Source organism: Ascidia mentula, chromosome 7 (genome assembly GCF_947561715.1).
Source record: "Ascidia mentula chromosome 7, kaAscMent1.1, whole genome shotgun sequence".
Taxonomy (NCBI): Eukaryota; Metazoa; Chordata; class Ascidiacea; order Phlebobranchia; family Ascidiidae; genus Ascidia; species Ascidia mentula.
In genome coordinates, this window is record NC_138572.1 from 17,395,149 (window position 1) to 17,420,667 (window position 25,519).

At 39.3% G+C, this 25,519-nt stretch overlaps 2 protein-coding genes across 2 annotated transcripts; both read right to left on the reverse strand.

Moving 5' to 3' along the window:
* Positions 1-2,716: 2,716 nt before the first annotated feature.
* On the reverse strand, positions 2,717-11,290 carry LOC145909714 (uncharacterized). The gene is made up of 12 exons (XM_082997069.1): positions 11,194-11,290; positions 10,943-11,098; positions 10,723-10,842; positions 10,510-10,659; positions 10,333-10,452; positions 10,143-10,250; positions 9,464-9,588; positions 8,618-8,714; positions 8,236-8,332; positions 8,106-8,173; positions 7,075-7,275; positions 2,717-3,105 (listed from the first exon to the last, which is right to left on the reverse strand). The coding sequence occupies exons 1-12, from the start codon at positions 11,270-11,272 to the stop codon at positions 2,717-2,719; spliced, it is 1,710 nt and encodes a 569-aa protein (XP_082853195.1). The 5' UTR covers positions 11,273-11,290.
* A 2,839-nt stretch (positions 11,291-14,129) lies between these two features.
* LOC145909715 (general transcription factor II-I repeat domain-containing protein 2A-like) lies at positions 14,130-15,566 on the reverse strand. The gene is made up of 3 exons (XM_082997070.1): positions 15,029-15,566; positions 14,601-14,743; positions 14,130-14,546 (listed from the first exon to the last, which is right to left on the reverse strand). The coding sequence occupies exons 1-3, from the start codon at positions 15,564-15,566 to the stop codon at positions 14,130-14,132; spliced, it is 1,098 nt and encodes a 365-aa protein (XP_082853196.1).
* Between the last annotated feature and the right edge of the window lie 9,953 nt (positions 15,567-25,519).

Here is a 25,519-nt window from a genome sequence, read left to right on the forward strand (position 1 = left end):
CCATCTGGTTTTGTTGTTAGTATTTAAATTCTGTTAATCTCAATCATATTTTCAATCTGCCTTTACAACTAGGTTAGTATGTTTGCTGTGTTTTACTTAATGCTGTGTGCACACTGCAAAATTGTAGGTAGTAGTTGGTATCTTAGGCCTGTTTACATGATCGGGACTTTTTTTAATTTTTTTCGGTAGCGCCACTAGCGATTGTTGGTTAAAGGTCGTAACCTTGGAGTTGCGCTAGGTTACAAGATAGTTTACAGTTTTGTTTAGTGTTGCGTAACGCTATTTTGTTGTCTGCAGCTTGTTTTAATATTGGGACTATGCAGCAACAAGAAGACTCCAGAAAAAATAAGGCTAAATCCGTTCGGTAAACAGATTTTGTTATTTGCACAAGCAACTTAAAACAAAATGGAAACGGATGAATTGGCCCGTTTACGGCAAAGTTCCAAAGGACGCCATTGGGAATATTTTAATATTGTGGATGAGATTTTCGGACACAAGAGACCTGCTGCGCTTATCTGCATTTATGCTTTCTCAAGGGTTTAGTTGGTAAAGCAGGACAGAGGCCCTTCCTTGAGATCAAAATGCAGGTCATCACTGATGTAAAGCTTTTGCGGAGCGGGAAGTTAGCAGCTAAATAATTACATAGCGCATTTCTTATGGTTGTAGGATCTGTAGGACCAGCCACGTCGCTGCTTTCGTTGAAAGCAAACCTCTCGCAGAAATTGTGCAGGATGCAACACGTGGTTATGATCTTCGGGGCAAATCTGTGGTAATGCACTCAACTTAAAAACAAACACAAAGGCAGTCAAAATAGGTGCTACCTGTGGTCGACTAACATGTAATGCAATAATTGCCATCAAAAGATTGTTTTTTCTGAAATGGTGTTGGATTACTAAAGAACGAACGCTACACATATATGGAGCAGTAATCTTACACGATTTTAACTATCTTGCACTATCAAACAGTCTTCTATACAATATGAACTTTGATTTACCAGATTCACAAAAATTTTATTGCAGGCAAACTACAGTCAGTACATATGTGCTTCCAACCTTAAAATCTATAATGAGAAATGAACTTGGTTGCAATAAATCAGATGCTTAACTTCAGCATCTTTTAATCTTGCCAATATACAAAACTGACCAATCCTTGAAGGTGTTTTGTTGATATGCGACAAATTGTGCCAGTTCAACACAGGCTTTCCATTTCCTGTCCCAATCATAACTCATTGAAATGCAGTAATAATGTTAATATTTCGAATCACATGCGAAGAATCTTTGTAACAACCCCCTAGCAACTAGTCGTGCCTTGGGTGGCACCATCCATATCTTTCACGGTACAAACCCAACGTCTAGAAACGATTTTACACCTAAAATCTGGTACAGTTACTTATGTGTAGAAATTATTCTCCCTCAGTCTCGCTGAAAGAGAAATCTTGCATATGTACCAAAAACTATTCAAAAGTTAAATATCAGTTTTCTTACGTCTAAATAACATATTGGTAACACACATGTACAAACTGACCACCATGTTTAAAAAACACAATATGTAACGTATGATATCTATGGTATAAAAATCTTGGGGTTGAGATTATTGTGCGTTTTTGGGTCTTGAAAAACTGTCTTCGGATGTTATGGTTGTTATCGAGACTATCGTTATTAATCGGATATTTCACATAAATAAACATTCGTTTCTGATCTGGTGACGAACCTTCTGTGGCGAAACATTACAGTGACCATTTCAGAAGTGAACAGTTGCAACTTTATCGTCCTCGAAAAGCAAGGGGAAAGATACAGAAAATCTGTTACAGACACCTCATCCAACACGGGTGGAAAAGCAAATCGGCGGAAAAAGGAAAACCGACGAGACAAAGGCTTGGCTAAGAAGGTATGAGGGCATATATGGTGAAGGCTTGGATTTTCCGGTAGGGACAGGAATGCCTTCCAAATGGGTGAATTCACCACCACAATTTGACGTCAGACAAGATTTTGCCGCATGGCTGGCTTGCTTTGAGAACTTTGCTGACATTCTACATATCTCCTTGAATCAACGGGCCTTCAATGTTAACTTTTTGCTCGCCGGAAATTGGTCTAAGAATCAAGAAAATGAGTTTCGACGAAGAACAAAAGAGGGACTTTATTTACTTCACGGGCTGTCTGAGAAACATGTTTTCTCCGGAATTGGATAGCGGTGCTGCAATGTGCAAGTTAATGGAAAGAAAGTAGTTGGGTTAGGAGTCTGTCGAAGAATACTTGGGTGAGCTAAATGACTTAGCACGCTTAGCTTATGGAAACAAAACTGAATTTAAAAAGATAACAGACCAGGCAGTGCTTTTCTGCGTGGTCTTTTGGATAGAAATCTGGCGTTCCACATTTTCAATACTGACAAGGATTTATCTCCAGATGACTTGTGGAGAGAGGGTCCATGCGTTGCACGGATGTCCTGAAAATGAGTCCAAAGTATCACCCGATGTCCTCCTGGCTAATCTTGAAGCCGTAATAAACAAATGCAAGGGGCAATGAAGGACATATCAGAAAAACTGAGTGACGTAACCCAATTAAAGTTTCAGGAAGAAAACCCCAGGCGAAGGCCATCCTTTAAACGAGAATGGGTTTGGAAACCGCGGGAGGAGTTTGCCCCAACCCAACGAAAAGTAGTGCCTCTGTCCTCTCCGCAGCATTCCAGTGGCGCGAAGTCGAATCTCGGTCCGTCGTGTTTACTGTTGATACCGGATCATCAGTAAGTCTAATTGCTTACAGCATGTGGCAAGCGTTAGGGTTGCGAAAAACTCGTCTGGCTGCCTCTCAAACGGTTTCAGGCGGACGGACAAACCTTGTTTCCAACTGACGGCCTCCATGGTAGGAATGTTCGAGTCAAAATCAGAATCGCAGGTGATGATTCCGCGAGCCTTGATAAAAACTGAAAATGGAAGAGTTGTAATCTGTGCACTAAATACTTCTGACTCTTCAGTTTGTTTGAGGAAAGGGACAAATGTTGGTGTGTTGCACCCTGTGGCTGGTTTCGGAAGGTTGTCAGCCATACCAAAAGATATGGTGGCTGTGAGAGATGTCGCGGGGAGAGCGACGGTGACATGATATTGTCCAACTTCAGACATTAAGAACAATAGGTTTAAAGAACAAATCGTTTTACTGACAAACGTTCCACAATGCGTAGAAGTTTATAAAATCACTGCAACACCGCTTTAAAAACAGATTTGGGGTTGTCGTCAATTTCTAACATGTAATGTAGACATACTTACCTACTTATAGGCTACGTTACCTACTTATTTTCATGCACTTTCTCTGATTTAATCCCTTCACTCAATGCATTAAGATGGTATTGTTTAAGTCAGTGATTTTCAACCGTTGTTCCGCGGAACACCAGTGTTCCCTGAAAGATCGTCAGGTGTTCCGCAAGAAATTTATTAGTTTCACTGATGTTCCGTGGAACACGGGTCGGAAATCACTTGTTTATCACGAAGGGCGTAAATAGCTTTATGAAAGTAATCAATGTATTTGTGCGAGCCTGATGCTGGTGAAGTATAATGCCGCAATACTTCCAACAGTTAGGTGTTCCGCAAGATTATTTCAATAAAAAAAGTGTTCCGTGGCTCAGAAAGGTTGAAAAATACCGGTTTAAGTGACTGGAACCTAAACCACAAAACCTTGTTTCCAGCACTCAGCTCTGTCCAAAGTCTGGTTCAAACAGGACAACCAGTTTCTTCCCAAAGCCAACATCCTGATAGAATTATATTCCCCCTTGTCTTACATCAGCCCTCAACACTGTAATATGGTCTACATGTTCACAGGTATGGGGTGCTAAGTTGAGATTTACTGTACAGCTTTGAGTGGAAATCAAATTTAAACATTGAAAGGTTTAAGTTACATATCATAGGTTCCCAACGTTTTTTCTCCAATTTACCCAATCTTTGAAGACCAAATTTACCGGGCCTATGTCGTAACATGTTAATTTTACAAAATAGCTGTGAAGGCAAAGAGGGTTTTGAAATGCATTTATACCTGAACAAAATTGTATCAAACTTTAAAACACTACAGCGAAGCAAATAATGTAAAAATAACCAATGGTTTTACCTCCTAGGGTAAGTTAAACTTACCCCCGGTTTGGGAACCAATGATATATTGTCGAATTATATCTTGTGCATACTTGCATGTGTTGTTGATGCACAAACTGCCACTGAGAGGAAAAAAACTTCAACCAAACCAACGTAAGTGTGTGTTTTGACAATTTCCTTCATGTCCAACACCGGAATAACCATAATACATGTAAGGCACGTGTCACAGGTCCAGCCAAAAATCCAGACCACAAAAGTATGACGTATAGGTTGAGCATAAAACAGGCAACAACGTCTTGGTTACTGCTTCTTAACGAAAGTTAATTTGTGAAAAACTAAACACGAATAATCAATCAACGAATCTGCAGTATACTAGTTACTAGGCGCCGGGAGGAAAATGAATGTGATGACTTTGTAGAAATAAGTCACGAGTATCAGATGCAGAGGTCGAACAGCTGTGATGGAAGGAAGAGACGCAAGTTGAATAAATATCAAAACGAAACACTCGCGTTAATCATGGACAACTTCGTGCATTCTTGCCCAAGCAATCTGACTCAGCAGAAAGTTAATGGAATTATAAAGAAATTGAGAATGAGTAATTACAGGAGTCGGACTGTCGAAAAAATTGTGAACATTTTACGACTTTTGTCAAGAATGTGAGGATGAAAGTGAAAAGACGAATCATCTGAAACTGACTCAAATACCGCTTCCGCCAATTTCTTACAGAGTTATCTTGATGGAGTGCAAGAAGATGCTGCGAAACTTCTTGAAGCAGGCATTCCCAACAACCACGCGAACGCTCCAATTGAAATATCAAGAAGAAACAAGAACGTTGCTGCCGAAATGTTGTATTGATGTAATTTTAAAGATTTGTTGCATTCGAATGAAATGGAACCTTGTCAGTTGATTTTAGCGTTTTGCTGGTGGCTGGCATATGTCTTGCATAAAATGCCTACTGCTTTCTTCGGGTTGCGGCATTTATTTAATCTCGGCAAAATATTCCTTTTGTAAACAGAGACGTATATTTTAAGCCTAACATTATGTGGTTATGTGGAGTATTGGAAAATATCACTTCAATTGAACACACCAGCGTCGCATTACAATTCTTTCAACTGTAAAACGAATTTGACGCAAATTGGCAACAACAACTTTGGTTCAAATATAACCCGTGAAGCTCCTGTAGCTAAGTTGGTAGACCTTTCGTGCTGGCCACTTAAAACAGTCACGGGTTGGACTGATTTATCTGATGCAATGTAACCGACCTAGCAAACTGTACACCTAAAACCCGCGTCTGTTCTTGAATAGGAATGATGCAAGGCGAATATAGTGAACCTTGAATTGAGTGCTTCGTCGCTCCTCTTGTGCAACAAACAGGAGCGATCGAGCGAAGCGCAATCGAATTCTTGAATTGTTCACCTGAACGGCGTGCTTACCAAGGAAGCGTTCGTCTAAATCAAGCGTTTGACAACTTCAGTACTATCGGTGTTAGGGTGACAGGGATTTTAAATGACGTACGAACAAAAATATTCATATAACAATAAATCAGTGATAATACAAATAATGTGCGCACTTCCCTTGATGCCATTCAATGGGAAATCGATGGCCCTTTCTGTTTCGCAATATTCAAAACCAAGTGTTGGAATTTTGATTCCGTTTGCAGTGAAGATATTTCGATTGATTGTGTGCGTGGTTGGTGTGGTGGTCACGTGATTGAACGCTTGAATGGTCACCGACTATTTGTAATTCCTTGTGTTCTAATAATTCGCACGCTTTCAGTTACCGTTTACGTCACATATTGTTATACGTGACCATCAAAACGTCATGAGATTGCAAAATCTTTAGGTTCATCTGAGCTCTGCTTTGTTGCAAGAGCATGACATTTGTATTCCGCGATCTTATTCGTAACATCAACTCCCATATAAATGCTTTGACAAATGCCTTAGCGTGGTGTTCGCAAATGGCTTCATCAGGCTTGTTCACAAGCATATGAAAAATGCACAATGTTACAAGACCTACGATGCGATGCGTGTTTAAGCTGGCTTGATTTATAGAAGGCAAATGCCTGCTCTTTATGCAAATGTCTGCCGCAGCGATATCAAAATGTAACAGGAATTCTCTGTTATGGCAAGTGAATGGTTTCGTACACGAGTCACAAACAGGTTTTGTAAAACTCATAATGGCGATGTTTATTTAAATGAAGACTGTTTGTAACTACTGTGGCCACACCCTATGCCTTCCACACAACAGGGATAACGCTTGCATGCCACTGCCACGTGTTTTGTGAATTGGGCTCCAATTCGTCTGCGACTACCTGTATGATTGTTATGTTTTTGTGGTGTGCTGATTGCAATTATCTGTCCTAAAAATAAATATGTGCGAAATACTTGGTTTGCTGAGTTTTCTGACACTTCTTGCCCAAAACTCGGAAGTTCAAAAGGATCGATAAGCCACGCTTTCGCGGTCTGTATTCATTCTGAAAATCAAAATCTGTGAGCTTTTGCGGTTTTACTCTACGCGAGGTTTCTGTCCTCGCTGAGCTCACCTTAGGACACCTGCGTTACTCTTTGACAGATGTACCGCCCCAGTCAAACTCCCCGCCTGACAAGGTCTTCAGAGCGGATCGCGCCGCACCCGAAGACGCCGCACTTAAAGCTAAACCGTGACCCGAAGGTCTCTTCCGCTTTACTGAATAATGACGCAACAAGAAAAGGCTTCATGTTTTTAAGTTTCATGTGTATTATTTTATGTAATGATTTCTGAAACAAAAGTATTTACAAAATATTCACAGCATCAAGCAAACACACTCGTAAATTCGTGGTGGTAATAAGTATATGCGGTTAATAAATTGATGATCACTTCTTCGAAGAAAAACGTAAGAAAAGTTAATATTTCCAATAATTTCGATGATTTCTTTTTATTTAATCACGCAACTAATTTAATTTATTTGTTTTGTCCTCAGTTTTATTACATCACAGGTCTTATTTTCATTTCTGAACGTTTACGTGATACAGGATTCCAACGGTTTGAATCGACTGATCCTGACTCCACCTTGTAATACTTTCCGTTCAGGTTGGAGTGATAACAACTCTTATACCACCAAGCTCCATGGTATTCAACAGCACAGTTTCCACTACCACCATATGAATCATGATCTCGGTCATGTGTGGAGAATGGCATCTGATTGTGAGGAATCAGCTGATCACCTAATGGTGCAAATATTTTAACACTTTAGTTTGAGGTTTAGATGTTGACCAGCCAATCACCTGACATACAATTGAAAGCAGTGTAAGTTTAATATATTCTATAGGCACTGTGTTAGCAACATAAACAATATATAAGCGAGCCTTATCTGTGACGTCGGTCAGGTCAGCTCCTTATAATGATGGAGCTACACCAACCGCGTCATTCAAACTTTTTATTTCCTCTTGATGTTGTGGAAAAAAACTAACTATGGCATGGCTAATTCAAACATAGCATCATTAGTGTTCTTCAAATTATCAATAAAATGTAAATTATGAGCAATTTACAATTGTTTAAATTATAGCAGGGATGCACAGCAGCCCGCATGCCAGCCAAATTTAGCACGCCATTGATCGGAAAACGGCACCCGTAAAATATTCACTATTTGACCAAAACAGGCCATAATGCTTGAAAAAGACCTCACAGTTTTCTGTGGGATATCAACGGTCACCAGATAAGGTGATAAAAAAAGTCGGCCGTACACATGCTTTATATTACATTTGTATTGTCGGCGGATCACATGCTTTGTAGTACATTTGTATTGTCGGCCGTGCATTGTGAAAAACTTGACAAGGTTTTTCGGTAAAAATATAGTAAAATGTAACATTTCATTACACGTTTAGGCATAAGTAAATGCGAAATTATCAGTTTGGACTCACTAGCGGCCATTTGTAATATAAAGTCTGTGTGATGCGGCCGGCATTAATAAAAAGGTTGTGCGCCCCTGAGTTAGAGAGTTTATTAAACCTCCTTTGTGTCAAGTTATTTTAAATAAACCTGTTTGCTCGCTTACCTGCGTCACCAGTGTACCCACCAACAGTCAGACGGTAATTCTCCCCCGATGAACCGATACTGAACTTGCTGTCAAAATGGTACAATAAGGAACCACAACACTTGGGACTCAAACGCACCCATGTAGTTACCTGTACTTCGCGTAATACTTTGTGTTATCGAAATTTTGCAGGTCAACGCGGAGCTCTTGACGTTTCCAACTTGTAAGCTCGTGCATCAGCTCCAAGCCTTGATTAATCATTAAACATTAAGTTTTATTTGTTTATGCTTTTTTACAAACTTTGTTGGTGTTTGGAGATGAAAAGCTTTGCTTGCCTTATGCGCAGCCCAAGATATGACAATCGTATCGGCGAGGAGATACTAGCAGATTTACATTTACAAACAAGCCTATCTATTATGGGTAGAAATAAATACTACCGTTGGAAGCTCTAAAGAACGAAAACTAATTGGAAGTTATCGGTGAAATTTAAATGCATAAATGATTTTGATGCTGAGATGCTAATGTCGCAATACCTAACCAAAACTCTCCAGTCAAGGAACCAAATCCCTTTTCATATTCTCTCCAGCCCCGATAGAAATCAGTTGAACCATCAAATCTTTTCTGTACAACCTGAAAATTCCAACAAACTCAATTGATGTTTTGTTAGTGCGTTTTTGTTTGATATTTCCACCGGCTATCCGCCTTCATTTACTATGTCGCAATATACTTGGTAAGGTATAGCTGCAGTAATAACAAATACTACGTTTGTATTTTGTCAGGGTTACAGGCTTCGCAGCCAAGATATTGAAGCCTTGCAGGATCAGCCACTTTTTCCCGTCAAGTCTAAGAAAGATTTGAAAAATCAAGCTCCTGGCTAACACGGCCCAACGCTCTGCGGGGTACCGCGGGTGCTCAGTGGTTTTGTAGGGTCCACATTGTGGCCAAGGTACACTAGTGCGCAAGCGTACAACTTGCCATTTAACCTTCACATGTGTGTTTGGGATTTCCACCACTATAGTCAGACAATGGGGGAAACGTTTCATTTAATCGCATGTAACCGTATTACAGACAGAATCGACCTTTACTTTAGAGGTTCTTGCTTGGCGATCAGCTATCGTATCAACATTATCCATTGACTTTGCAGCCAAAGCATTAAAGCTTAGCTTGATCAGCAACTTTTCCCGAGAAGCTTTTTTTATAAATCGATTTTTAAAAAAATGTATTTTTCGCAGCTGCGGTGGCATTTACTCTTTTGCTTAACATTAAACCCAGTTCTTTCAATTAGAAGTTAACTGCTGTTTAAATATTTGGCAATAACAAAAAATGATTGAGTTCCAATGCCATATTCGTGATATTTTTTTGCTCAGACATAAACTCACTAGCCAACCACCACCGTCTGTTTCCATGTCGCAATATCCTTGGTAAGGCCGAGGGGACGTTAAATTGTAGACCCCGCTCTTGGTAACACCGTGTTGCAATGCCTCCTTGCAAGATGAAAAACTTCCTAGGTTTCGAACAACGTGAAACTTGTTAATATAAATCAATGACATTCCATCCAAAATGTAATATCGTATTAATGTTAAATAGATAATTTTCGTGTTGGTGGTGGATTTTTTTATTTACTATACCTTGCTTTTGATCGGAGATAAACATTGTTTGTGCAAGTTGCATCCTTACAACTGAACTTTTTCGCATTCATTTACATCCCAATATAAGATTCATACAACACAAACTAAACAGCGGCCTGATACTTATCTGCAACTTTTACGTCTTTAAAGTTTTTTAATGTATAGGAAAATAGGAAGTCTGGTAAACACGGGTCGTGAGTATCACATATAACGGCATTTTGTTTAAAAGTTACTACACACCAGTCAATGACTATTTAATTTGAAATCATCATTTATCGTTATGGAACGACCATCGTAATTTTTAACAATTTTACCTGTTTTTTTGTACACACAGAGAGGCGTTACTGAGTATTAGGAGTCATTGGGAGCAGAAATTACTATGTCATAACAAAATATAACCATTAACATGGACCATGCTCCAATTTCTCACTTATTTCACAATCCGACCCGCTCCATCCAATTTTGCAAGAACAATGTTGATCATTAACTCCGGACAAACATTCACCGTTGTTTGAACAAGTTCGCGAACAATCTTCATCTGAGATATTAATTAGTAATTAGTGAGCAAGCTTTATTTCGCTTGTGATTTGTTTCAAGTTTACAGTGCTTTGTTCACTTACGATTAAACGAAAAATATTGATTTGATGAACCACAAGGTTGACTGGAAACACCTCCGTTGGTCGAACCACTAAATGAGCGTCTTCCGTTTCTTGAATAAACCGTCACATAACCTCCATTCTCTGAGATATTTAATGTTAATTCAAACAAATCACAACGTGTTGAATACAAAAACCTACGCTTCAAAATTCCAAAGTGAATGGCAGAGGCACAAACGGATGAATTTATGTTGTACGAATTTGTCCCACAAACATAGTCGGGCGAACAACCAGATGGACAAAGTACATCAGTTACAGAAAACTCGGTATTTCCTTTCGTGCTGCATTTCACTGGATAAATGGCAATGATAATATTAAATATTTTTTCAAACTTTACCGATACCCGATGCGCACTTTCAAATGAATAAGAGGATCCTGCAAACGAACAAGATTTGCTTCTCACTCCGTTCCTCTCCAATCCTTTATATTCATGTATTGGGTCATTTTTGTATACTTCAAAGTAGCCACCATCATCTATGTAAATGAAATTTGGTTTGATCTGATTTAAAAAAAAATCCGTACAGCCTTCATAAGTGGCCTAAATGAAATGATAACTATTTTTGATAAAACTTACTATCCATCAGTCCTGCATGTATTGCAGCTAGACAAAGAGGACCTTTTGCGTAATCATCATTTCCACATAAATCCGAATATCTTTTCCTGCAGTTCGATGGGCAGATTACTTTTGAAATTGAGTGATTTAAATCTGATAACCTTGTGGCACACGATGCTGCGTCATTGCAAAAAAGTAATAGATTTAATTGCTAAACTTTTCGAAAAGTTCTGTTTGATTGTTTAATGGGTTAATTTTAAAACACAGCTCACCTATCATCGAATTGCATTGATTTGGATATTGCCCATAAAACAGAAGGATTTGAAAAACTTGCAAGTAATATTTCAACATGACTTCAATCTATCTACGCTGCAAGTAAACATGAATTCTAACTAATTAATAGCAATTGCTCTCTCGGCACTTAAGTTTCTAAAGTGTTTTTTGAAACGGACGTTTCGTCCACCATCCGACAAGACTTCCTCAGGGTTTTGTCACAACGATGACGCATGAAGCGCATAAACACTAAAACCGTGAAAGACGCAAGTGTTTATGCGCTTCATGCATCATCGTTGTGACATAACCCTGAGGAAGTCTCACCGGATGGTGGACGAAACGTCGTTTTCAATAAATTCTTTAGAAACTAAAGTGCCAGAAGACCAATTCATATTAATTACTTTGCCTGGCAGCAAAAAAACACTGTGAATTCTTAGGATACAAAATCAAATCAAATCAAATCTGATAGCGAGCTGCACAAAATTTGTCCACTTATCTCTTCTGCGACACCAGACGGTCACAACACGCAGCTGTGTCTAATATAGAACATAATGGATGGCCGTGACAACAACGCACCGGAACTGACGTAATTTTTAAAGGAAATTGCAACTTAATGTACGTAGCAGCGTTTCGAAGCACCATAAATATTGCACACGAACCAAACTTAATATTTCTTACCACATCTTTCCACCAAACGTTGGACACCAATTTTACAAAGATCATTGATTTTGCCGGTCTGTCAGTTTTCTATTATTCGGTCAGTGGAATACATGCCAAGGAACGCCCTTGTTAAACAGGGCTGGAAAGTGTATAACGACCACAATGCATACGGTGGTAAAAGAGTTTATGAAACTTTCCGGTCGCATTATTGCAGCCGACATCACTACCCTTAACCATAGTGTCAGTAATGATTGCGTTGGCACAATGATAATAGAGAATGCAATTAAACATGTAAGATTGATGTTAACTCTACTGGTAATTTTTTTATGTCCTGTATGACTTGTGTCCTTTGAAGTAGTGATGTACTGTAATTGCAAAATCTCCGTGTATTGAACAATGTTTTACCATTCACAATTTTATCAACAAAAATAAACTCAAATAAGTGTGTCTTCCTACAACAGTTTTAGCAGTGAAAATGTTATGGAAATAAATTGTTACTGACGCTGCCAGGCATATTTTATTGCTGAATACTGCTCTTCTGGCAAACTTTATTTTATCGACGTTTCTCGAGAGTTATTTTAATATAACAGGAAACTTTAACTGTTTTGTAGGGTTTTCTTATATCAAAGGGCTCATTCCCAGAAAAATGCAACATTTCACTTAATCAGGTCATCATTATTATTTACTTTTAGACATTAGAAGTGACGCAGGATTTAATCATGAATGAGGCGTCGATATCAAATAAATTGTGCATTGACTGGTGCAACTTCATTCGTGAGGTAACATTGACAGTGGAATTGTGACAGGACTGCTGACAGTTATACTGTGGTATCAACACAGAAACAGATTTTGTGTTGGTCTTTGTTGCAGTTTTAAATATGTTGATTTCCTCAAATTGTTTATTGTTCTACAACATGTGAGCAAAAACATTGTACTGGTTTTGAACATCGTCTTCACATTGTATGTTGTAAACTATCTTTTCTTTCACATTATGGTATTTCAAAACCTTACCACATCCGGGGAGAAATGAAATGCTTTACACCGCCTTTTTCGTATTTTGAATGCAGACTCCACAAGTTTTCTTATTAACGTCTTATCAGCATAACTTGGCAGAACATTATTTGTTTTCATTAGGAAAAATAGCTTTATCATTATTTTGTGTGTATTCATGCTGTGATGTAACTAACTAAAGGAATAAGCTTGCTTTCAAGTAAGTGCCGAAGGTTTCGAAGCTATCTGTATTAGGTGTCTCATCACATTAAAATTGTTAAAGTGTTTCTCTACAAATAGGGAACTCTGGGGAACATTAGAACAACAATTAAACTTCTGAAAATGTTGTCTAGTTCTGCAAGAGTTTGACTGTCAGTTGCCCTGTATCTTCCTGTATGGTAGTTTGTGCACATCACTTTACACCTCTCGTAGCATGTCTGAGGAAATTATGAATAAAAGGTGTTTTCAAAAAAAGGTGGAAAAAGAATGTGACGACTTTGTAGAAATAAGTCACGTGTATCAGGTGCAGAGGTCGAACAGCTGTGATGGAAGGAAGAGACGCAAGTTGAATAAAGATCAAAACGAAAACTCGCGTTAATCATGGATAACTTCGTGCATTCTTGCCCAAGCAATCTGACACAGCATGAAGTTATTGGAATTATAAAGAAATTGAGAATGAGTAATTACAGGAGTCGGACTGTCGAAAAAATTGTGAACATTTTACGACTTTTGTTTAAATGTCAAGAATGTGAGGGCGAAAGTGAAAACGACGAATTATCTGAAACTGACTGAAATACCGCTTCCGCTAATTTCTTACAGAGTTATCTTTTTGGAGAGTTGATTATAAATGCCGCAATTTCTTACAGAGTTGTTTTTAGCGTTTTGCTGATGGCTAGTATATGTCTTGCATAAAATGCCTACTGCTTTCTTCGGGTTGCGGCATTTATTTATTCTCGGCAAAAAGTTTCCTTTTGTAAACATAGGTTAATGCGGATGCAATATGTTCGAGAAATTTGTCCGGACGATGATCCGAATTATACGGCGACGTATGTTTTAAGCCAGGGGTGCACAACCTTTTTACTACTGCCGGCCGCAACGCACGCACTACTGTGTCCTAACGGCCGCAGTTAAATATACTGCCTTTCCAACGCTATACTACTGATAATTTCGACAAGTTGACGTGAGCAATATAAGAAAGGAATGAAAATGATTCCATACCTGAAAAATGTGAACTATTTATTATTAACAAATTACGTACATACAATGTAACGAAGAGTTGAAGTATTTAATGGCTGCCTTGTTCTTGCACGCCCATAGACAAACTTTCGAAGTTAGGTTGCTCGTTTGAAATCATCAGACGAAGACCCGACTCCAAATTGCTGTCCAACATACGTGTTCGGTACTTGTTCTTCAAATACTTCATTTTTGAAAACGCTGCTTCGCACACGTAAGTGCTTCCAAAAAGAACAAGAGTTTTTCTGGCCAATTCTTGCAGTTTAGGATATTCAACTGCACTTTTCCAGGTATCCAGCAAATCTTCTTCGTCTTTAAATTTCTTGACTAGCTGCTCGTTATTTTTCAACTCAACCAGCTCCATTTGAAGACGTAACGGTGCAATTTCGGTTTCCACCAGATGTGGAAAAGCAACGATTCGGATTGTTTGCGAAATTTTCTCAAAATCTTTAAAACGGTTAGCGAATTCCTCCAACAGCCCGTCGAAAACGCCGGAAAATATATCGATTGGAATATTCCCAACATTTATTTCTTTGCTGTCAATCAGCGCTGTCACTTGCGGAAAATGAAAGAAATTGCGTTGCCTTAGATGACTTTTAAAGAGTAGACATTTGTCCCGGAAATCTTGTACTTTTTTGTACAGGAGACAAACTGTTGTTGTTTTTCCTTACAAACTTTGGTTCAGATAGTTGACATGAGTTAGAAAATCCACCAGAAAAGCAAGAGATGTGAGGAAGTCAACGTTGATCAGGGGGCAGTACTTGTTTTTAAAGCCATAATATTCTGTTATTTCTTTTCGCAAAAGCAAAACACGGCAAGATGTCTCTCCCTGAGACAACCAACGGACGGAGGAGTGATAAAGCACATTCTCTGCTGACGTATCACTTGAGCTTAAAATTTCTTGAATTTGCCTGTGATGAAGAGCATTTGCGCGAATGAATAAAATAATACCATTTACGTCTTTCAGAACGTTACTTAAAGCAACGGATTTGGCACACAATGCTTCCTGGTGGATAATACAGTGAAGATTAACGAGCTCGTTATTTTCATGCTCCTTACATACGTAATCTGACAATCTTGTCACAAATCCTTGTTGCTTACCCGTCATGGCAGGTGCGCCATCCATGCAAATGCCACGAAGAATTTTTAAATCTAATCCGGACCGAATGCAGGCATTTTTGGCTGCATCAAATATGTCTTCACCACGGGTGCGGGTAGCCAGTGTTTCCATTGAAAGAAGATCCTCACACAACTCAAAACTTGTAGATAGAGAACGAACGAAGACTAGCAGTTGCGCAGAGTCGTTGATGTCCGTAGATTCGTCAACAGCGAGCGCAAGTAAACTTCCTTCTTTATTAACTTTTGCTTTCAGAGAGAGCTTCAACTGCTGAGCGATGTCAGATTGCCGGCGCTGCACAGTAGCGCGCGAAAGAGGAATCGATGAGTAATCTATTTCTTTGCCGGGATGAATGCATTTCACAACGTCCATGATACATCGCTTTAACAAGTTCCCCATCGGAATAAGGCTTTCCTGCAACACCAAGATGATATGCCACTCTGTAGGAAGCTTCGCAACGATGATTGGTGGAGTGAACGAAAGAAGAGATGCAAGCGGTTTGCTGACGTACACGCTTTTTTAAATTTTCGACACAGACCTTCCTAGACTCTCCATCCAACTTTGCATAGGCGTGTGACAAATGCCGCTGAAAATGCTGCTTTGCATTATCCCCTTTTACAGTTTTAACGATTTGGCTGCAAATTAAACACTTCATGGTATGTGTTGCTGTCTGCATCATGAAATAATCCACCTCCCATTTGGGATTAAACGCCCTTTTCTCTTCTTTTAGCAACCTTTTGCGTTTCAGCGACATGACTGATTGAGTCCACTGTTTAGCTTTTTGACAAATGTACATGCGTACATGACAATTGACAGACATGCTATCAATGTTTTGTGACGTCACCATCCGTATTGTTTCGCTTTGTTTCGCCTGTGTTTCAAAAGTTGCGGTGGCTGCACCAGTTACTACTCGCTACAGCGAACGAATGTGTACAACGCGGAAATGGAAATGGGCCTAATTAAAAGCTTAACTCTTGAGACATTAAAAAACAAGTTTCAGAAGCAACGACGGCCGCCAATGCATGTATTTGGATATAAATGTGCACGGCCGCCAAAAATAGCGTCCGCGGCCGCAGGTTGTGCACCGCTGTTTTAAGCCTAACGTTATGTGGTTATGTGGAGTATTGGAAAATATCGTTTTAATTGAACACACCAACGTCGCATTCCTTTAACTGTAAAACGAATTTTTTGACACAAATTTGCACCAACAACCTTAGCCCCAATATACCCCGTGAAGCTACTGTACCTCAGTTGGTAGAGCGTTGGGCCTAGTTAGCCCAGGGTTGTGAGTTCAAACCTCACCGGGAGCTTGATTCTTCAGATCTCGCTTAGACTTCTCAGGAAAAGTGCATGATCCATATACGCAGCAATGCCTTGGCTGCGAACCATGTGAACCTTCTGATCAAAAGAGGAGAGCTGAGATCGCTACATATAAAGGTTCAGTGCAGTGGGGCGATCCTGCCTTGCCATACGAAAGCATGGTTTTACATCAGCAAGCTCCTCATATATCGCAACACAATGTTTGATTTTCACAGAAACATTCATTAGATATATCAAAGGCCATCTTTTGTAGTCGTAAGTTATATTGTAATTTAGTTAGGGCTGAACAGCTTTTGATTGGCAGAAGTTCATAACCAACTTGTTGATTCACCTCAATGAATTTGGGTGGAATTAAGCGACACAATTGAAACTGGGACAGGGTACAAAATGACCTCGTGTCGGCCCCGGGCCCAAATGATTAAAGTCAGCAACCCGCACCCACGATTAACCGGGAGTGTAAATGAAAACGATATTCAAGTCTGATTGGAAAATTGCACTTTTCTTCTAATGGCTCTCAAGCTAAAACCCAGTTCAACTGCATCACTATTATATGGGAAAAAATAAGTTAAATTTTGTAGACATAATAAAAATAATGATACATTGTCGTTCATTTGTTTGTAAAGAATGACGCACCAACATTTCCGTGAGTTGTGAAGAGTATTTGTTGGGCGAGGTATCGGATGTTGTTTAAGTTGGTTCCATGCAGCGTTGTCGACTTTTAAGAGGTTCCGCCCACCACGTTTCTGTAAATATGTTGGTTTAGTGTTGATATTTTCTCAACAAATAATCAATTCTACTTCATAATCGAACACACAAAATGACCGCTGCTGTAACGGATTAGTGGGAAGTTGACTTGCGGGATTCCAGGTTGACTTCCACCGGACCTCAGACTGCAGGGCACATAATTCGATTGATTATGTGCGTGGGTGGTGTGGTGGTCACGTGGTTTAACGCTTGAATGGTCACCGACTATTTGTTATTCCCGAGTACATTTTAGTTCCTCGTATTCTTATTTTCATTTAACGTTTACGTCACATATTGAAACACGAGACCCGCAGTGCTTTAAGTGTTATGAAGTTTGGCAAACATGTTTACGTCATTACGAAAATTGTCGTGCTGGCCACTTAAAACATCCAAGGGATGGACAACCCTGATTCATCTGATGCAAAGTAACAGACCTAGCAAAACTGCACACCTAAAACCCGCATTTGTCTGTTCTCGAATAGGAATGGATGCAAGGTGAATTTAGTAAACCTTTACTTGAATTGAGTACTTGGTCGCTTCTCTTGCGCAACAAACACGTGGAGCGATTGAGGAAAGCGCATTCGAATTCTTGAATTGTTCACGTAATCGGGCGTGCTTACCAAGGAAGCGTTCGTCTAAATCAAGCGTTTGACAACTTTCGTGCTAACGGTGTTAGAGTGACCGAGGTTCTCAGATGACGTACGAACAAAATTATTCATATAACAATAAATCAGTGATAATACTGTGTCCGTGGTTGGTGTGGTGATCACGTGATTGAACGATTGAATGGTCACCGACTATTTGTTATACATTTTAGTACATTTTATTTCTTGTATTCTAATTATTCTCACGGTCACAAATTTTATTTAACGTTTACGTCACATATTGGAACACGTGACCCGTCGTATTGATTGCTGCGGTAATCAAAATGTCATTAGATTAGAAAACAATTTTGAATCTTTTTAAGCTTTTTAAATTGATTGTTTTTTGCAGTAAAATCTCTAGGTTCATCCGGGCACTGCTATGTTGCAATCGAATGACATTTGTATTTCGCTATGTAAAAAATAACGACAAAAATCTTACCACCTTGCGGAATACTGATAGCAATTAACTGTCATATAAATACGCTCTTGTTATCGTACGTTTTCATTTAATGGTTTAGCCTACAGTCATTTCGATACGAGCATTTTAATGGAATGCAACATCAACAAGGACACAAAAATATTTAACTTGGGTTATTCTCGATCTTATTCGTAAAATCAACTCACGAATAAACGTTTTGACAAATGCCTTAGCCAGAGGTGCACAGATTTTTTTTCATTAGGCTTCACATGCATATGAAAAATGTTTCATGGTTCCTACGATGCGACGCGTGCTTAAGATGCTAAAGTATTATTGCGTTAACCATTAAGTGGCGACAGCAACGGTGAAGCGATGTCTGACTGAAAATTCATTATATTCGCACAACTGACTTGGATCTTCACGTTACAACAGCACACACAGAAATATGTTTTTCGGCCCGATTGAATGCAGAAACAGCTGGTCCGTTATTTTACAACAGAAATATATTGCTATCATACTTTTTGAAAGACGGTTCAAGACAATCACCCAGTAAGACTGGTATACATTATAACGTGACCCGCAAAACCTGTGTAGTAAAAACATAGATACATGCAAAGTGATTTGGACATCCTGTTACTTTTATGTGGAAAATGCAAAAACCCAACCTTCAATCAGCAGATTTGTTTTCGCAAACAACTAACTTTTAGAAAAATCGTATTACGTACACTCCTGTCTGGTGGTTCTCCTTTTTCCCAAGCGACGGTTTTTGTTAGGCCTAAAGTCGTCCCCAACAAATGCAACACGTTTAGCTGTAGAATAACTACGTGATTCGGTATTATTATTTCTATTGTAGTCCTGGAGAAGAAAAAATTTTCGAATACGACGTTTTTTTACTAATTAAAGTAATTAAGAAACCATATCTACCTTTGAACAACGCAATTTGAAGTAATAAACTTGTACAGTGGATATTTCATCAAAAACAGAGTTTTCCTATATAAACTGGCTATCGCCGCTGGTAGACAGAAACGGGCGTCCGCAAACATGTTGGTGTGCTTCACCAACTCGATTATGCCTACAGAGTTGCTCACAGGCATGTGCTTCTGTATTTCATACCACGCTAGACTTTCTTCCACAAGGTTATCAATGCCATACATTTCCTTTACAGATAGAACGATTTGTTTAAATTCCCCTCTTTCTGTTTGCTGCATATCTTTAGAGTGTAATTTGAAAATATTCTTCAATGGTGCCTCCTACATTCGGCCGATGGATCTGGCGTGCGCATCGCCTGGGCACAATCAAGTCGATACCAAGTTTAACTGCCAGATTTTTAACCTCGGGGATGATATCCTCTGAGAACACACGCTCAGCACCCCCTCTGTGAGCTCGGAAAGCTTTTAACAACAAGTCAATGTGATTTCGAACCCCCATCATGTCCATGTCAATTGCCTGTAACTGTTGGGTAACTGGCTCCAGCATTGCCGAGTACTTCGCAATGATCTTTAGACAGATAAGAAACACCTTGGTTCCTGTTGTACACTTAAGTTGATATGCCGTCTGGCGCGTACTTTGTGACTCATGCTGGTTTGTCTCAAGTTGCTCCAGTTGTGTGTAGATCGCACAAAACTTCTCTGAAAACTTACGAATGCTTTTGTACTTTGCACTCACATCTGGTTTCACACAATAAAGGAACATTTGAAAACAGTCTCCTGCGCTATGGACTTTAACGGAAAAAATATGATAAACCTCACAGTCCCAGTTGTGTGGCTTACATCTGTGACGTAATTTAAATCATGAACAACCAAATTCAGTCCATGTGCAGAGCAGTGAACAAAAGTGGCTTTGGGGTAGATGCTTCTGATACGGGCCTGAACATCGTTGTCTTTTCCTGCCATTGTTGAGCATCCAGCGTAGCCTTGGCCCTGGAGTTTGTTCAGATTAAGACCAAATTTCTTTGCTTGGTTGATGATAGCATCTGCAATTGTGGCAGCGTCCATCCCTCGCGAGAGAATGAATCCATGGAATTCCTCACGTCTGGAGGCTATGTCATTTTGCTGCACAAATTGTATAAGAATGTGATAGCCCGTTCTCTCTATATAATCGCGGTTGTTTCCTCTCATTAGCAGTCTTAATTTGTAGGTAAAGTCGACAGTAATCGTTGGTTTTCGCTGATTTACTACACTTTCTCTGAAACCTTACACTCATAATACATGGTTCCTGTTGTGGTACGCAATTGTGTAGGAGTTGTGTCGCTTACTTTTTAGGGATAGACTTAGTGCTGGAAGGTATTGTCAAATCAAATTGGCTTTGGAGTCAAATAGAACTACTTCACATCAAGCCACAAGGCAAACTAACGGTCAGCGGAGATCAATTTGGCAATGATAGGGATTTTCCAAAATGCATATGTCGGATGGTATAGTCTACCGGAATGGTATCACAACTCTGTTTAAATGGAAGCGGTGGTTGTTAATCAATCGGTTGAAAGTGTTCCTGATTCTGTGTTAAAAATGAAAAAATCAATATCAAGGATACCACCACAAACCAATCAAATACTCAACCTCAAAACATTAGAAACGAAACCTCCGGTCGCAAACAAAATTGACCTCTCTCATGATGTCAGTTCCATGCAAGTTTTGGATTAAGGCATTTCGAATATTGAAACAGTTATTACAAAATTTTCGAAAGCATGTTCTTATTATGCCGATCTTCGAATAACTCGGCCTCCTGAGCTGAAGTCTTTAAAAAGGAAGCGAAAATCAACATTCCCTGAAAAGGGTGCGCAAGCGACCAAAACCAAACTCATTTTCTTCACGGGTTGGGCAGTTTGCAAACCTCATGCAACCACTGCATCAGGTGACCACTTTGTTTCCCATACCCAAGAAAAAACAATGAAGGCAACCATCAGTGAACAAGCATGTGAAAAGCCGTTGGTGAATGATAGGAGCAAAAAATCAGGGGAACAACAACACATTACAGCTCACATTAAAGGTTACAAAGCTTCCAGTAAGGTTTTGCAAAATGGCCCTCATTTCATTTCCTTGCTGGAGTTAAAATCCCTTGACGACTCATTGCCGCCACAGTAAGTTACCTTGAAAACAGTAAGTTACCTATAACTTGAAACAATGCAACAGCAGATTTCAGGTTGGTTGGCTTTATGGTGAAGTTATCAACAGCTACCTATGGCAATTAACAAGCATTTACCCACATACCTTGTATGTTTGTTCTAATGTGGCTCAAACATTGCAGAGGAGGGCTTCAATCAAACAGTTTAGGAAGCAGTAAATTTGCAGGCAAAACAAGCAATTTTTATACCTTGGAACTCCTCCGGTTTTCACTGGGTTTTGCTTGTTGTTGATATTGTTAGCAGAAAAATGTTCTACATACACCCATTGACAATGCCTTGTTTGTAAACTGACAACAATGTTAAAAGTGCAAGAGTCAACAAAGAACAAAACAACCTGATGGATCAAGTTGTACAGTAATGATTTGTATGTATTGTGGCAACACGCATGTTTTCCCTGGCCTAGTTCTGACCACGCCGCATGTTTCCTGAAATTCAACACTGGAACACCAGACGAAAAGGACGCAAGCAGAGATAAGCTTTCTTGCAAGAATTTCCACAAGCTTTCTGGCATCTTGCTGGACAACACATTTTTTCTGACACTTCGTTATAAAACGCCCATTTCGTAATCCTTCGACAGTCTCTTTCTCGGCTTGCCATTATTCTCGCCATCGTGCTGTTACGTTCGCACGTCCTTTTGATAGTTAATTTGCTGCAATTTAGTCACGTGATAAACTCTAGTTAAGCGCGCAACAAACTAAACTTTACGCCGCCTGACATTGCAAACGTGTCTTTCAATCATATAAATAAGTCTGCTCTCGGAGTCGAATTTAGCATTGACAGCAAGGAGACTTTAGCTTCAGCACAGCAGCAAGCCACCTGGAACCAAATGGCTAGCAACTGGAAAAAGTCTCCAACAAAACACTTTTGTGCACAGCTATAGGCTTGAAATCTAAAGGTTGGTTGTTGGAAAATGCCTTCATGACAAAAAAACAGAGCAAAAAAATATGTTACTAATGGACTGCACCCGATGCAAACAGTGGTTTCATATCAAATGTGTTAGTGTTTCACTTGAAAATGCAAATCAGGACAAATACTTTGTTTGTCCACTGTAAATCAATGGTTACATCATGATTATTTATATTTGTAACTTAAACAACAACTATTTACTGGAGGTAGCGCCCTAGTTGAACGCAAGTGTGGCCAACCAACCAAATAAGTCTGAAAAGGCTAAACGTTCTGCACAGGGATGAGTTTCTGATAAAAATAAAACTAATGTATGAATGTGGTTGACCGTTAGGCCAATACTTTGTATTGTGCTTGAACACTTTGTGAGGTTGCCGACTAGCTAGTATGGGTTAACCCGATGCTAGCTGAACGCTTATATAAGTGTGGCTAACCTTAACTGGCTAAAACCAAAACTCCACCATTAAGCATTTTTTTTATTTATTGATCACTTTTGTTCACAACTTTTTTTCCTAACAAATGCTACTTTCTATATTCAAGGGCATATATGCTGTTGGCATTATTTTGCAATAAAAAAATGTTTTTTGATTTTGTGTTCATAGCATTCTGTGGGAATATTGCATTGTATTGGTGTGATTAATTTTTTTGTGCTTGGTTAACTGGATCATTTGTCTTTTTGTAACAATTCCTTCTTCATCTGGTAGTTTTGTGAATAAACAAAAAAGTCTCTAATTCAGCGGTGCACTACCTGCGGCCGCATGCGGGAGCGGACGCTATTTTTTTGCGGCTGTGCACATTTATATCAAAATATATGTACCTAGTTCTGACCACGCTGTATGTTTCCTGAAATTCAACACTGGAACAACAGGCGGAAAGGACACATCTCGCCATCGCACTGTTACGTTCGCACGTTCTTTTGATAGTTAATTTGCTGCAATTTATTTATGTGATAAACTGTAGTTAAACGCGCTTGGAACAAATTAAACGTAACGCCGCCTGACATTGCAAACGTGTGTTTCAATTAATAAACAAGTCTGCCACGGAATTTTAAATTCAGTAGTCTACAGTAAGAACACGCAAGCAGACTTCGCTTCAGTATAGCAGCGACTGGGAATTCAATTTGTTCGCTGCAATATTCCACTTCTAAGTAAGGCGTCATTAAAATCAGCAGCAACTAATATTATAACTTTTGAGCTGATAAACTCTTTGCAAAATTGTTTTGAAACGTACGGCAGCAGTCCAAATGAAACCACAAGCAAAATGGAATACTCATGCAAGCCAATATGACCCATATAAAGCATGAACACAAGTCACATGTGCCCGTTAGTCATGTCAGGTCAGACCAACAGGTTACAGCATTTTAGAGTCCTTTATTGTTTTAGAGCCAGGGCGGTGGTTGTTTAAAATTCTGTAATTAGTACTGCGCCACGTTTGGGTTTATCTTTTTTCCGTGGGAAACCGGCCACAAATATAAACAATGGCAATAATACATGTGTCATATTAATATACGCTGTGTTCGCTACAATAAAAGCGAGACGAATATATTGTTGTGATACAAACCCATCCAAAATTCTGACGATAGATTTCCAAACCCGTTTCTGTAATCCACCCAAACTCTGTTGAAATCAACCGAGCCATCGAAGCGGTGTTGAAACACCTAATGGTAAACACAGCAGTAGAATGCAATGAGGACTTAGTTTGTTTACAGGTCAACATTACACTGTAACAATACCACCATGTACAAAACTGAACAACTTATACCAACTGATTTTAGCGAAAATAAACTGAACGATTTTGTAAGAAATGAAATCATGGTAACTAATATACTTGCAATTTTATTGTGACATCGTTTTGTTGATTGTTGTTGTACTTCAATTTGTTACACCTTGAAAGCGTACCGTAAAGGTATGGATTGCATTGATCTTGTGACACAGTATTTTAAGTTACAGTTATGCATTGAGAAGTGTTTTGCGTCAGGTGCATGTTAGACAAGGTTTTGTTTGATTGTTAACATTAATTTACTTGTTTTTATTCTCTTTGCATAACATTTTGTTTGAATCAGAGAATAAAAAACCAAGCTCCCGGTAAGGTTTGAACTCACGACCCTGGGCTATAACCAGGCCCAACGCTCTACCAACTGAGCCACGGGGTATATTGTGGCCAAGGTACACTGGTGCGCAAGCGCACAACTTGTCAGGCGACCTTCACATACGTAGGGGATCTCCACCACCGTAATTAGACAACGCAGAAGTAATGCCATGCTTTCGCATAGCAAGGCATGATCGCCCCACTGCGCAAGCCCTTTATATTTGGCGATCACAGCTCTAATATTCTGATCATAAGATTCACAGGCTTCGCATCCAAGGCATTGCAGTCAAGCTGGATCAGCCACTTTTCCCGACAAGTCGGAACAAGTTTGGTTAGCCCAGGGTCGAGAGTTCAAACCTGACCGGGAGCTTGATTTTTCATATCTCGCTCCGAATTGTGAAACCCAATGATGAGAATACGAACGCTGACATCGCCAAATATAAAGGGCCTGCGCAGTGGGGCGATCCTGCCTTGCTATGCGAAAGCATGGTATTACTTCTGCGTTATAAGGTAAAAGATTTCTACTCCCCTCCAGCCTTCATCGCAGTCAACTTCTTCACCAGATGTTAGGAAATGATGACCTTGAACTTGGGAAGTTTTGCAGGAAGTTGCAGTTGATGTTGTGGTGGAATGGAGCTCAAGGTCATCAGGTCCTGTCGGATAAATGGCGAACTTACAAACTGATTTGTTGATAAAAAGCACAATAACATGTAAGCGAATAACATTACAAATATTTACCATTATACTACAGTCTGAACATACAGTAATCATCTTAACTGTTTGAACTTTGATTGAGAAGGATTTCGGTTTGTTCCAACCATTGCAGAAGCACTACAAACAAAACTTCTATTTATTTTTGCTATGGAAATGATCATGTGATGAAAATAACACAGAAGTTATCGTTCAAATGCATGATTTTCGGTGTATTTTATTTTTTAAACTGACAGCCAATGACAATTTCACACAAATTTTGTATTAAAATATTTAGGCAATGTTTATCTTGTGATTCTTCTTTTACTTTGAAGTGTTTGGTTGAATGCAGCTGAGTTTTCTCTCACCAACTCTTAGAAAATAACACATGAATTAA

What these genes read in the sequence shown, in the direction of transcription:
- LOC145909714 (XM_082997069.1), bottom strand. Translation starts at nt 11,272, where the DNA reads ATGTTGAAATATTACTTGCAAGTTTTTCAAATCCTTCTGTTTTATGGG. An exon ending in TCACTTTGGAATTTTGAAGC is followed by an intron (nt 10,453 to 10,509) that starts GTAGGTTTTTGT and finishes TAAATATCTCAG; the next exon opens with AGAATGGAGGTTATGTGACG. An exon ending in TGGGTACACTGGTGACGCAG is followed by an intron (nt 7,276 to 8,105) that starts GTAAGCGAGCAA and finishes TTGCACCATTAG; the next exon opens with GTGATCAGCTGATTCCTCAC.
- LOC145909715 (XM_082997070.1), bottom strand. Translation starts at nt 15,566, where the DNA reads ATGGACGTTGTGAAATGCATTCATCCCGGCAAAGAAATAGATTACTCA. An exon ending in CGTTCTGAAAGACGTAAATG is followed by an intron (nt 14,744 to 15,028) that starts GTATTATTTTAT and finishes AAAGTTTGTAAG; the next exon opens with GAAAAACAACAACAGTTTGT. An exon ending in TTGACAGCAAAGAAATAAAT is followed by an intron (nt 14,547 to 14,600) that starts GTTGGGAATATT and finishes GGGCTGTTGGAG; the next exon opens with GAATTCGCTAACCGTTTTAA.